The sequence below is a fragment of the Urocitellus parryii genome, chromosome 12 (genome assembly GCF_045843805.1).
Source record: "Urocitellus parryii isolate mUroPar1 chromosome 12, mUroPar1.hap1, whole genome shotgun sequence".
Classification (NCBI taxonomy): Eukaryota; Metazoa; Chordata; class Mammalia; order Rodentia; family Sciuridae; genus Urocitellus; species Urocitellus parryii.
This window is the reverse complement of record NC_135542.1, coordinates 17456131-17469843: the sequence shown is the minus strand read 5'-3', so window position 1 is coordinate 17469843 and position 13713 is coordinate 17456131. Positions and strand designations below refer to the sequence as shown.

The following is a 13713-nucleotide window of genomic DNA, read 5'->3' as shown; positions in this document are numbered from 1 at the left end:
GGAAGGCTCCAGGGAGGAGGGATCATTGAACATGTACTCTAATCCATGTGCCTGTTGAATGACCTGTTTTTTTATTTTTGGGTTTTAAGGGAGACACTGCCCTCAAACACTTCTGTGCAGCTGGGAATGCAGGCTTCTGCTTCACCTTGCAGGAAGCATTAACGAATCCTTTCCAGAAGACATGAGAAGAGAGAAGTGAGCCTCTGGTATCATGCAGGTTCCTTGCATTGCCCATGGGCTAGAAGAGAGAAGAGTTGCTTCATGAGATTTGATCCCCTTTGTCCTGAAAAGTTCCACACAGAGGTGAGTCCCCAGCATGTTTAGAAATCATTTCAGACACCTTTCTGGACGGAATTGAATCAGAGCCCCTGATGATGTGGAAGAGCTAAAGATGGGTTTGCTATGAATTTTCTATTTCATTCATCAGGGCCTGAGTCAAGTCAGTCATTGTGCTGTCAACACATGAGCTGCTGGTCAAATGTGAGGAAGTGGTCTTGCTTTATGAAAACACCACCCTGATTCAGTGAGCCAGAGGCAGCCTGCAGTCCCTGTTTTCCTGTAAAGGCAGATTGCTGTGGATGGCCTCTGGCCTCGTCATGCAGCCCTGCTCAGAGTAGGGGATTGAGGGACCAGGCAGATCCCTAGTTCCTTTTGACCTTTATTGCCATTGGGCCACCCCAGGATTCTTGGACTCTACCTGGTCTTCTGGCCTGGGTCAGGGGATGTGAGGTTTGGAATCCCCCTCTGTGGCAGGATCCCAAGCCCCCCCAGCCACTTGAGGACAGGCACAGCCTTCCCTAATTGTGTTAGAGTTGGAGACTTCTCCCACCCATCCTCATCCATGCTCATCCCACATTTTGTAGCTTGACACCTGAGGACCTTTATTCATTGACTTAGTTGTTAGTGATGATGGTTACTAAGACTAAGTGACTCTTTCAAGTCACATCACTTGCATGGTAGGGCTAGAGCATGGATCTTCCTAATTGATTTCATGGGACTCTCTCATGGAAACTGTGACTGCCTCCTAAACACACACTCTACATTTGGAGTGTCAAAATTCTTGGCACTGCCTCCTTGGCAAGTGTATCTTGTCTTCTACGTGGGAATTTCAAAAATATTTTCCTTTGGTTTGTGGAGGTCATGCAGAAGTGATTTCATTTGAAATAGCCCAAACAAGAAATACCAGTTGTCTTTTTTGCACATGGATGTGTGTAGTGAACATCCCTTTCTGTGTGCTTGCATGAGTTGCTCCTTTGAATTTGTTGAAGAATGGTTGGCTGGGGAGCAAGGTAACGAGAGATGGATATCAATGCTTGTCCAGTATTCTGAAGTGAAGAATGTATTGAGGATGTGAAGGCTTTTCTAGCCAGTTCCTATGGCTCAGTCAGGGATCAGTCAGAGGATTCTGTCTGGTAGACTCTTTGGAACATATGTCAAAGTGGCCTGGTCTTACCCTGTCCAGGACTGAATGCTGAGCTTGAGTGGGAGCTTCTTATCAGTTCAAGTACTTCCATGAGTCTGTCCTCTGTTCTCTTTGTTTTTTTTTTTTTTTTCAGTTTTCAGTGGACATATCTTTATTTTATTTTATTTTATATGGTGCTGAGGATCGAACCCACTGACTCGCGCATGCCAGTCGAACACGTTACCACTTGAGCCACATCCCCAGCCCCCTCTGTTCTCTTTTTTCCGAGCAGTTTCTAACAGGAAAGGAGAACAAACATTGAAAGTACAGTGATTGATTATGTATACCAATGTTATTTGAATCAACTTTGTACAATTCAAAATTAACTTTTTGCTAGTAAAATTTCATATGTTGAGGAAATAATGAAAATATTGGGGTTGGGGGATGAGGATGGGCAAATCAAATATTTTTGAGCACCAAGACCTGTTTTTTTTTTTTTTTTTTTTTTTTTTTTAACTTAAATCATAAACTGCCTGAGGACCACAGCAAGTAGATATTTCCAGAGACAGTGGGAAGGTAGTAGCGCATGAGGAAGGGAAGAGCTCTCAGGATGGGAAGAGGGGGCCGCTTCAGGACTCACCGGGCAAGGCACGAGGCTGCTGGCCATGGTACATGCCTGGGCCCACTGAGTGGGGAAGATCCATGCTCTGTGTCCCTCCACCCTCCTCTGTAGCTTATGTTGGCAGCAGATCAGGGAATTGGGGTCAGAAGTGCTCCCAGTAATATAGGCACCAGCCCCCAGAGTGTGTTCCTAGCCCTTTCCCCACCTGGCCTGACTTGGTGCTTGTGTTGATGCATGGCTGAAACCCTACAGTCATCAGAGTGTGTCTGCGGTCCAGATCCACCCTGCATGGCCAACATGCTCAGACCTTCGGCTGGGTCCTAGGCCTGCTACAACCAAACTCTGTCAACTGGGTGGCCAACAACAGAGGAAGGGCCTTCCCTCAAGCTCCAGGGGCTCAACACACAAGGTGTTGGGCGGTCTCACTGCCAAAACACCTCACAGGTTCCTAGGGGACTGTCCCCCCCAACTCTCCCAGCCCTTGCCCACTCTCCTATTGCTGCCCACGATCTGTGGTTCCCATATGGGCATCCTGCCCTGGCTCCAACCTCACATAGCTGGTATCCCCAAGTCTCCCTGGTCTCTGGGTCCAGACTCTCCTCTTCCTACAAGAATATCAGATATTGGATTTGGTCCCAGTTGATGCTGTGTTCCATCATGTGAGCTCTTAGCTTCATCACTGTGCAAAGACTCTTTTCCCACACAAGTTCGCACGACTTTTGGCTGGCTTAAGAATTTTCAGGCGACACTTTTCTAATGAGTACACTTTCCTTCCTTCCGATCTCCCCCCAGTGAGCATTCCTCGCACCCTTGTCCTAGTTCCTTTATGGCAGTTTCCCTCCTTATGGCTGAGAGGACCTAGTGACCCCTGGATTCACACGTTCTCCTTAATCACCAACACACTGCAGAATTCTCCAAAGGGCCATATATGCTCCTGGAAGTTGGTGTTGGAAATAGTTCTCCATCCATTAATCACTCCCTCACTCACTAATGTCCTTGTGTCCTTGAGAAAGGCTCTCCCTTTCCTGGTTTTCCTGAATAGAAATCCTCTTGCCTCTTGGGTGAATAGGGTTATGGGTTGTGCAGAGGGTGTTGGTCCACTGAGCATCTTAGAGACTGTCCTTTATGGAGCCTAATGATCCTCACTGGGGAATGAGGCCAGGGTCCTAACTGTGGTTAGTGTGAGGACACCCTGGGTTCAGAGAGGGAAAGAAGGACGAGGGAAACTCAGATGTCCCTTCATGGCCCCTGGAGTTAGAGGACTTACCCCTTTGCACCTGGGATCAGGAGACCTCATTTCCTCAAGGACACGCACACTCAGACGTTAATCTTGAGTGTGGGTTCCTTTCTGGGGTCCAGGGCTGTTGTTAGCCACCAGGAATGACAGTGCTCTCCATGCTGAGTGGAGCCATTTTTGCCAGGAAAGAGAGCCCATGGTCACGCCTTGTGCAAAGCATCCCGCGCCAGGGGCTCCCATCCCTACATTCCTGTCCTGAAAGGAAGCCACTCAGAGGCAAGGTGGGTCCAACCACCTCCCATGTGTTCACTCATCACTGTGTTCCAGCAGTCACCCCAGTTAACAGTCCTGATGGGATTGGATGTGGCTCAGAGTGTCACCCTCATGAGCTCTACCCTGCCACAGCTGCAGTTCTGCAGTGGGAGAAACTCAAAACCTCAAAACACATGCACATGAAAGAAAAGAGCAAGAGCCAGAGCCCAAACAGGCCAGGTGTGGCAAAGACAGCTGGAGTGCCTAGGTTGGGACTCAGAATTCTGTCAGTGGGGTGGCATTGCTGCTGGCACCAGCATGATAACCGAGAGCCAGCCCTGCTCATTTTGGGGAGCAGTGTGTTGGGGAAGGCAGCAGAAATTGAGAGGCAGGATTGAGTTTGGCCCTAGGAGGAGGTTGGGTAAGAGGCCAGTGTGGGTTGGAGGGCCTGGGCAGATAGAGAGAGGCCAGGGCACACCCCAAAGCCTGGAGACTGCACTGGATGTCCAGGGTTGTGAAACACCCTCCCCTCTTACTCACAACTGAGAGCAAGGGGCATTGATGAGTTCAGTTTGTGTGCGGCTGCATCCAAGGTGGCTCGGCTAGGCACCTCTGTTTCCTTGACTCAGGAGGCTGGGAGTCCAGGCTCCACCGAGGCTCGGCTGGGAGGATCGGACTCTGAGTTTATGCCTGTGTTCCTGGTAGGATCCATGTTGGCTGAGCCTCAGTGTTTTTGTAATGAGAGGATGGGTGACCGTCATGTCTTTATCACAGGACACACTTGCTAAATGGATTTGTTTGCTCTGAGGAGGAAAGAGAGAGGGGGGAGTGGTGCTGGAGACAGGGATGCAGACAGGGGTCATGGACTTGGCATAACTCAGTCTTGGAGGTGATATCCCATCACCTGTACCCACTTCAATTCCCATGAATCCAGAGGCTGAGCCCCCTTGAGGTGAGGGGTGAACCGGTTCTGGGCAGCAGGATGCTGTGGTACCTCGGAGTCTCTGTGAGACCCCAACACTAGACACACTTGGCCCTTTTGAAATCTTAGGAGAAGCCTTGGGAAGTTGTATGGCAGAGGGGAGCAGCCTCTGCATCTCAGTCCCCTCCAACTTGCCATGGTGTAGAGAGGGAACTGCAGCCACGATGGGACGGACATTGGCCATGTCCCTGTGTGGGACACAGGCCTGATTGAGTTAGGGTGCATTCTTTGTCTCTCCCCTTCTTGTGATTGTCCCATCTGTACATTTGTGCTTTAGCCACCTGTGAGTCCCATCTCTGGTTTCAGAGAGAATAGAGGGTGTTAGGGGCCAATAGACACAATAAACCCTAGAGATTAGATGCTACCCTACTTTCCAGAAAAGACTGGGCACACCATGAGTTGCACAATGATGGGACCAGGGTCCAAAAGCTGCTGAGAGGGAAGGACTGGTTGTGAATGCATTTGGGAAGGCTCCAAGCTGGAACTCTAGTGGCACCAAGCAGGGCAGATGCTGGTGGGGATGTTTGGGTAGTTGTTGGTGAACACCTGCGCACCTGAGATGGGTAGGCATGGAGGAGAAATCAGCAGCCCATAGGGCTTTTGAAAGTGGTCTTATGTGAAAAGAGGCTCAGGTATGGGCACAGGAAATGACATCATTGCCTTGACAATGGATCCAACAGAACATGGAACCCTGGTATCCAGGCACCCACTTCACTGACCAAGCCATCCGAGCTCACTTGGTTGGAGCCACTGGAGGGAGAAGGATGTTCTCCTGTGGTTGCAGACAATGCCGAGCCTCAGGCTCCCAGGAATCTCAGGGGGGCCAACTAGCCCTTTTGTGGATACACTGGGTGAGGCTTCATCTTAGACGCCAGAGCCTCTGGCGATTGTCGCAGAGGAGCTCAAGAGTAACAGTGAGTAGCACAGGGCAGGTGAGCCCAGCAGGCCCTCTAGTCTGATCCCTGATGAATGGCCCAGGACTCCTATTCTGACTGTGTGTGTGTGTGTGTGTGTGTGTGTGTGTGTGTGTGTGTGTGTTTGTACTGATGGGAACTATCCCATTGTGCTTTGACTCTAGTGTATTGGCACAAGTCATTTTTCTGTTTGTCACCATTTCCATTTTGAACCCACCATTCTTGGTCCCAACCCAGGGTGAAAATGATCAGAACACGGAGGAGCCCTTCAGGGTTCAGAGCCTTGAACCTTACAGGCAGGACCAGCTTAGGAATGAGCTCCAGCCTGTCATTTGTGGGAGGAACCTACAGTTCAGCAGCAACATGGGGTTAATCTCCTGGGATTTCATCCCCACCCAGCAGGTGCTGGATCTCTTGTTCCCAAGGTAAGCACCAGACCACCAAGCCCAAGTGTGTAGCCCCCTCATGCCTCTGTCTTGGGGCTGCCATGTGCCTCTCAGGGACCCAAAGGTTTGTGATACCTAATGAGATAGAGGACCACACTCATAGTGGAATGTCAGCCCCGAATGGTACGAGTCCTGGAGGTGCCTGCCACAGCCTTGCAAGGGCAGTGAACTTCCCCTCTCAGGCAGAGAAACCATCCTGACTCCAGCTGATCCACAGAGGTCCATGGAGCAGTCCCCACACACTGGGCACCACAGCTCAATGGTGTGCACTGAGCTCATTCCCAGGTGGACTCAGTGAGGCCAGGTGGTCTTTCTGGTGTGATGTTGGCTTTGTGAAGAACGTAGATCTGTGCCAGAGGCGTCTCAAAACTCGGGCCTTGGGAAAAGCACTTTTGGGTTAATAAAGACATGTTAGTTTCCATAGTGGGACAGAGCGTCCTAGCTGGGACATAGCTGGACAGGGGCTTTGGACATGGCAGCTCCCACACCCAGAGATATGTGGGAATCAGCAGTTTGGGCTCATTCACTGGTGAACATGGAGAAAGCACCCACTGTGTGAAGACACGTTTCCAGTCCCGTTTCATAATTCAGTGAAAAATGGGGTGCAAATGATTGCCATTGTGTCCCTTTTCATGGGGTCAGCCTAAACCGCAGGTGCCATGAGTACATATCCTCCATGTGACTGCATCCCTGACTCCATGAGGCATAACTGCACGTTGTCCTCTTCAGTGACTATGGTGGACCCTTGGACCAACTTCAACATGGAATGGGCTTGGGGTCAAGAGGGTGGGCTCCTGTTTCCAGAATAGGGACCTGCAAGGTGATCTGACTTGGGAAGGCTGAGGAAAGACTGCTCTGCCCAATTCAGTTTTCTGCCTGCAGTGTAAGGTGTGGGGCTTCAACAGTAGGAGGGGTAAGGCGGGGAGTTGTAGGTGGAGTCAGGGTCCTCTGGGGAAGGCCCTGGGATAATGGATCCCCCCACACCACACCTCCCTGTCCTCCCCCAGGGCCACAGAGATGTGGTCTGCACTCATGGGAAAAGAGAGGTCCACCGCTACTCAGGGGAACTCAGTGAGAGCTCACAGAGAATGAGGTAGCATTGCAGCCCACGCCAGGGGAGGAGGTGTCTCTTGAGCCCCGAGAAGAGTGGGCAGGAGGACAGACACTCCCAGAAGGTGCATTCCAGGTTGGAGAGCATGTAGCCAAGGGGAAGAAGAGTGTCAGGCCTGCCCAGAGGAGGGGAGAGCTGGTCAAACCATGGATCTAGCGCTCCTTCGTTGAAGGTTCTTTGCCTGTAGCGACCTGTCCTGACCCTGCCTGTACAGCCACTGTGTCTTGCCTGAGGTGGACTGGTGTGTTCAGAACCAGGGACGGTTCAGGAGGGTAGGGTCAGAGGTTTGCTCTGGAGGCCGTGGCGAAGGCAAGGCCAGGGTTTTGCTGACTCCACACCTGCCTCCCCACAGTGCCTCATCTTCCTTCCTGGGGACCTGGGTGAACTTCTACTCCGAGGCTTCCCATCAGCCTCCAGGCTCTCTGAGTCTGCAGCAGCTGCTGCCGTACATGTGGCTCCTCCTGAGTGGCTTTAACCTGGAGCACCAAGCACACCACCTGCTGGCCCAGGTTGAAGATGGCAGATCAAGCCAGGCAGAGCCTGAGAGCCAGGCGGACCGGGGTGAGTACCTAAGTACCTCAACACACCTCCAAACCATACCCCTCCAATTAGTGTAGCCCTGTATGAGTAGATGAGTCCACTGTCAAGGTGGAGGCACCCACCATCAAGTGCTTTTCCCCAAACCCACCTGTGATCATTGCTGCAGTGGGGAGAAAACCTTCAACACATGAGTCTTTGGGGACCAATCCAGATACAAAGTCTAGCTGTTTCTCTTTGATGGGTCCAACGTGAACTAAGAGGTACTGGGGTACAAGGGGCTATTTCCTTGAAAGGTGTTCCTGTAGTGGACCTCCTGTGCATAGAGGGTCCTCAGGGATTAATCAGTGGGGAGTCTTTGGTGGAACAGAAGCTGGATTCGGGGGCTCTCAGGTCTGTGTGTGAGACCTGAGCTGGCAGAGGCTCTCAGTTGTGGGGGATGTTGGGTAGTGTATTCCTTGAGTGTCACCTACCACGCCTCTGCCCCTGCCTTTCCAGAGCTGAGGGTCCCTGCTGATGCGAAAGTCTCTCACGGCCTGATTGGAGGAGTGCATTACGACTTTCTTCTTCGAGAAACAGATGCCAGCAAGTCGTTGAAGGTCAAACCAAAGGAGGTAAACAGCCACCTTCTTCAGTCTTTACTCCTGGTGCCACTCCACATCCTCCAAGGGGACAAGAACCTCAGGTTCTGGATGGATGTTGTAGAATGCCCACAGAGCCAACTGCCAGGCTGGGTGGGGTGCAGTTGCTGGGCTTTGCTGATGTTGTCATCCCCCACAGTTCTTGGAACCTTCTGTGGCAGTGGCATCCAGGACCCCAGCAGCTGTGAGCAGCAGCTCTGCAGTGGCTGCAGGATCATTGCCCCAGGCCACCCAAAGCAATGAGTGCTGCATGAGAAAAGTCACCAGTAGCAGCTCCTCACTGCTTCACTCCAGCGAGCAGGTGGAAGACAGCCGCGTTGTTCACGTCCTCCTAGAGGGACAGAGCCTGAGGGAGACAAAGCGCATCCCGGTAAGCCCGACAGCAGGGCTGCCTCCTGGGTGTCCACACAGTGGAAGGCAGGAGACACAGCCAACCCCAGGGCTATGGTGGGAAATAGAGAAGAGAGAGGTCCGTCTTAAGGGCTTGACCTGAGGAGGGAGAGCATCAGCATGCCCAGCTTCCGTGGTGAGTGGGCCTGTGTATTGTGGGTTTTGCAGGCCAGAAGTGCAGACGGAAGTGCTGTGGACAGATGAAGGCAGAGATATGTCCAGGGTGCAGGCTGCAGTGCCTAGAACTTGGTATTCTCAATGAGTGAAGTTGGAGCAGAGGAGGTGGCAGTGACTTGTCACATGTGTAGGAGGGGATGTGTTCCTGGTGGCAGGGAAGAGAACCTCCTTAGCATGACTAGGTGTAGGAATTTGGGGTCGGGATCACCTGGGGGGTCATGCCAAAGCTTCGGAATGTTAGGCTTTGCATGTATGTAAATACGGAGCTAAAGGGGTTCTTGGCAGAATTTCTATGGATGTGCAGTAGACACGCTAATGCTGCAGGTGTCCAGCTGCAGAGGAGACATGTTCAGTGACTGCCAGTGCTGAGTCAAGTACATCGTTACAACCAGACCCGCACCGAGCTTCCAGAGGCCAGGGCCTCTCAAAGCTATCATGAAGCACTCAAGTGCACACTCTTGTATCTGAGTCTGTTTTGTGTCGTGGCAGTCAGGACCCAAATTTTCAGTGCATCTGCCTCTTCCACCCACAAAGGCAGCCTGCATCCCAGATCACACTTGGTGCGCAGATCCCTGGCCCATTGCTCTCATCTCAGTGAGATGAGAGTGTGTCTGTGCATAGGCAGTTTGGTCCTTTGACATGAGTGGAATGTGGCTCCCCAGGGGGAGGGGAGATGGCAGGTACAGGCAGATATTTGTACCAGGATTGTTCTAGTAGCACATTGCAAGAACCCAGGTGGTATATGGAGGACACACTCAGGTAGCAGGATAACAAGATTGTGCCCTTGTATATGTAGCTGAGATTTCTCCTGAATGTTTGACCACAGTCTTCTGGGTAGCTCTTCTAAAAGCCATTCTCTGATGACATTTGTCCCACCCTGATCCAGGTGACCTTTCAGGAGACGGTGACAAGCCTCATCCGCAGGGCCTTGGACCAAAATTTGTTGCAGCATGAGGATGTGGACAACTTTGAGCTGCTGTATATGATGTCTGAGGATGAGAGTAAGTAGGACAATCAGACAGTGGGGAGACATGATCCACAGTGGGCTCAGGATAACTGACAGCCAAGAGAAAGTGGGCCTTGGCCCCAAAATACCAAAGTGTGATGGGCCTGGCGGAGACTCTCAGGGGTTGTGGGTGTTTTGTGGTATAATCCTTGAGTGCCACCTGACAATTCTCTCCACTTCGCTCTGCAGAAATCAAGGTCTCTGACCACTCACTCGTGTGTCTGTCCATGAATCTGGGAGCACAATATTTCATCGTGAGGAAACGCCCCCAGGTCAAGGGAAAGGAGGTAAACACCTACCTTATTCAAGCTGTGCATGTGCTGCCATTCCACTCCGACCTGAGGAAATAAGAAGCCTCAGCACCTGGACATATTTGCTGGAAGCCCATAGAGCCAACTGACAGTCTGGGGTGGCTTTGTGTTTCTGGGTTTGCTGATGTTCCATCCCCCACAGTTCTCAGAATCAACCTGCAAGTCCTCCAGGCCGCTTTCCCACAAGCAGGTGGGAGACACCTGCTTAATTCGTGTCCACTTAGAAACACAAAGTCCAGAGATGGCCAAGAGTGTTCTGGTAAGCCTGGGAGCAGGGGTGTCCCGTGGTGCTTACACCTGGGTGGGGAGCAGACACTGGTCCAATACCATGGACTACTCATGCCCTCTTGAATTTGGAGCTTCTGGATGATCAGGAGGATAGATGGGAATCAAGAAGGGAGAGGTCAGTGTGAAGGGCTGGAGCTGAGATGAGCGAGTGCAGCAGCTTGTCCACTGCCATGTCTGAGGGAGTCTGTGTGTCAGGTGGCAGCATGCAGTCCAGAAGGGCAGGGACAGGTATGGGTGACAGATGAGAATAGGACAGGAACTAGGTTGCAGGTTCCCTTGTATGGGATGCTGACGTCTATGGAGGAGGACAGCAGTGTGAGGTTCTCCGTGTTCCTTGAACAAGGAGCTGAGAGAGTCTCTCTGCAGAGTCGATATGGATGTGGAGCAAGCACACTAAATGTCCAGGTAACCCAATGACCACCCTTGCCGGATGAGGTGCCCTCCTACATCCCAGCCAGCACTGAGCCTCTGGAGGCCAGGAGCTCTCGTGGCTATCTTTCAGCACTCCTGTGTGTGGTCATGTTCCTGGGTCTGTTTTTGGCCCTGGCAATCCAGACCAAAGCCTCTAGGTTTTGTGCCTAGGCCATTCCCAATGCCGCCTGCATCCTCGGGCATACCTGGGATCTTGGAGGCTATTGTCCCATTCCTCCCAACTTGTGGGATGAGATTGCATCTGTATGCAGGTAGTGGGGTCCTTTCACTCCGAGAGGAGTGCAGCTCCACAAAGAGCAATGGCAGGCCCAGGAAGTCCTATGTACAAGGATTGGGCTAGTAGCCTGTGGGAAGAGCCCACACGATGAACAGGAGGTCAGCCTCAGGTAGTAGGGTCATGGATGTTGCACTTGTATTTAGAGCGGAGGTGCCTCCAGAATGCCCCTGCCCACTGTCCTTGAGTAGTCACTTCAAGGCCCATTTCCTGAAGGCCTGTCTCCCATGCTGCTCCAGGTGACCTGCCAGGATAGGGCTCCTGTTGTCATCCGCAGCGCCCTCGACCTACACTTCCTTACTGAGGAGAATCCAGAGGATTATGAGCTGGGCCAAATCATCTCTCGCCGTCAGAGTAAGTGAGACAATCAGATAGCAGAGAGCAAGGGTCAGGATGTGGACTCAGGTCAACTCTTAGCAACAAAGAGTAGTCTCTGACCCCCAAGAACACTCCAACAGGTGTGTTGGGTTCGTGCACAAAGCCAACTGCACTTCTGCTGGTGGAAGGTCTTGAGGTCCAATAGTATACCCCAGTGGATATTGCGGCTCCCCACCAGGTGCCCTCCCCTGGACATGAACAGGCATCCAAAGCTGACATCTTTGAGGAGTGAGGAGGAAAGCCTCTCTCCAGGAGCAGTATGTTTTCATGGTCTGGGATAGGAGTGGTTTCAAAGGAACATGGGAATGCATGGGCTAAAGAGGGAACTGGCATTTTGTGGACTGAAGCAGTACTATTGAAAGCCTTCTGTGTGACCAGAAAACCACTGCCTGGGCAGAGCATTGCCAGGATTCTAGCAAGCAGTAACAGGATGAAATTGGGAAGAAAACACAGCCTGGGAGACAGCCTGAATCATCTGTTTTTGCATAAATTCCATGGTCTTACGCACCTGAGTCCACTAGGCAAGGAGTGATCACAATAGCCAGGTTGTGATCCCTAACTAAAGTCAGATGAGGGCTTCCTGAGCACTTAGCCACAGAGCTCATCTGATAATAATGCCAGCGCTTTTCTGTTGGTTGGTTGGTTGGTTGGTTGGTTTTTGTGAGCCAAACACCACAGCAGCCATTATCCCAGCCTATGTACCCTGAAGACCACCATCCCTATGAGTTCTAGGATCACTTGTCTCCTATCTTAACCTACTGTTAGGTTAGTAGAGTCTATGGAAGAGGAAGTCTGCCTGGGGCCTTGGTAGCCTAAGAAATTCATAGCAGAGATCTCCACATCCAACCCAGAAGGGATGGAGAACAGGCTCTAGGTTAGAGGAGGGCGACAGGAAACACATGTTCAGAGGAAGGAGAAGCGGCTGTTGTATTCCCCCACTCGGGGTCATGGCACCACTGGGCCATACACCATGTTGGAGGGAAGCAGTCCCTTTGCTGGTCTTTGGAACCATTGTTCTCAGTAGGGCAGTATTTGGAATGTGGCCTCCATTCTCAGAAGCCTGGTTCACATGGAGGCGGGCTCCACCAACGCAGAAGCATGGCTCTAACGTGGTATCCGTGCTGGTCAGCCTGTCCTCACTGTGGCCATACTTGAGGAAAATAACTCAGAGGAGGAATCCTAGGCCTTTTCTCTGGGTTTCATAGCTTTCTCTTTGGTTGTGCACTGAGGCTGTCCATAAAGCTCTAGTGTGTGGCAGTGGAGAGCTCCTCAGCCCTTGCCACAAAGGCATAGACTGGGAGAGAGAGAACGAGGCTGGCAGAGAGGGAGAGAGAGAAAGATGGAGAGGGAGGACCTCTACTTGGAGAATGAGGATTCAGTGGAGCCAACAGGAACAAGGTACTGTTGCCCAGGGCACAACCCTGTTTAGGTCTTCCTCCAACCATGCTCAACCTTTCTTCCAGTCCCTCCCACCCCCCAGTAGTGTATTCATCTTGAATGAGAATTTCATGTTGACATCAGAGCACTCACCATCCAATGCTTCCCTCCAAACCCACCTATGAAGATGGCTCATGTGGGGACTGAATCTTCGGCACAGGAGCCTTTTGTGGGAGATTTCAGATGCAAACCCTAGTGGTGTGCTTTGGCAGATGCAAGAGGACCTGAGATGTTCTGGAGTCCAAAGCCTTTGGTAGGAACAGACATTAGGTCTGTTGAAGTGCTCTGCCTAGTTCTTCCTCAGGGAGGACTGTGGAGGCTCTCTTTGTTGGTATTGGTGCTGAATTGGAGAGCTCTCAGGTGTGTGGCTCTGGCCTTTTCTGGCACAGGCTCTCAGATGTTGGCGTGTCCTAGGGAGCACCTCCTGAGTGCCACCTTCTTTTTGTACACCCCTCTCTCCCCAGAGCTGAGGATTCCAGCAGAGGCCAACGTATTTTATGCCAAGAATCCTCACAAAAAATCCAACTTTGTGCTGAGGAAAAGGAGCCTCTCCCAAAAGAATGATGGGTGGATCCAGCCTCAACCTCCCTCTCGTCCTGGAAAGAAGGCTCCAGCCCTCCTGAGGATGCTTGCAAAACCATTCTGCTGCTGTGTGCCTGGGCGGGGCTGAGGCAGCCCAGGAATATTTACATTGATTACTATTTTCTTCAAAGTTTGAATCTATAGTTTGCCATTGTCCTTGACCTTGTTTAGTAACACAGTTGTTACTCTATCCTGTATTTGTTGTTTCCATTAATATATTATTATTTTAAAATATATATGTTTTTGTTACCTGATCTACTGTGATGATTTGAGTATACTAAATGTAGCAGTGAT

At 51.4% G+C, this 13713-nt stretch overlaps 1 protein-coding gene across 1 annotated transcript; it reads left to right on the top strand.

Annotated features, from left to right (window-relative positions):
* The first annotated feature begins 227 nt into the window (after window positions 1-227).
* LOC144249856 (uncharacterized) lies at window positions 228-13507 on the top strand. The gene is made up of 10 exons (XM_077792053.1): window positions 228-303; window positions 5647-5834; window positions 7319-7527; window positions 8002-8117; window positions 8284-8514; window positions 9598-9712; window positions 9907-10004; window positions 10171-10287; window positions 11262-11376; window positions 13302-13507. The coding sequence occupies exons 1-10, from the start codon at window positions 262-264 to the stop codon at window positions 13505-13507; spliced, it is 1437 nt and encodes a 478-aa protein (XP_077648179.1). The 5' UTR covers window positions 228-261.
* Window positions 13508-13713: the final 206 nt, after the last annotated feature.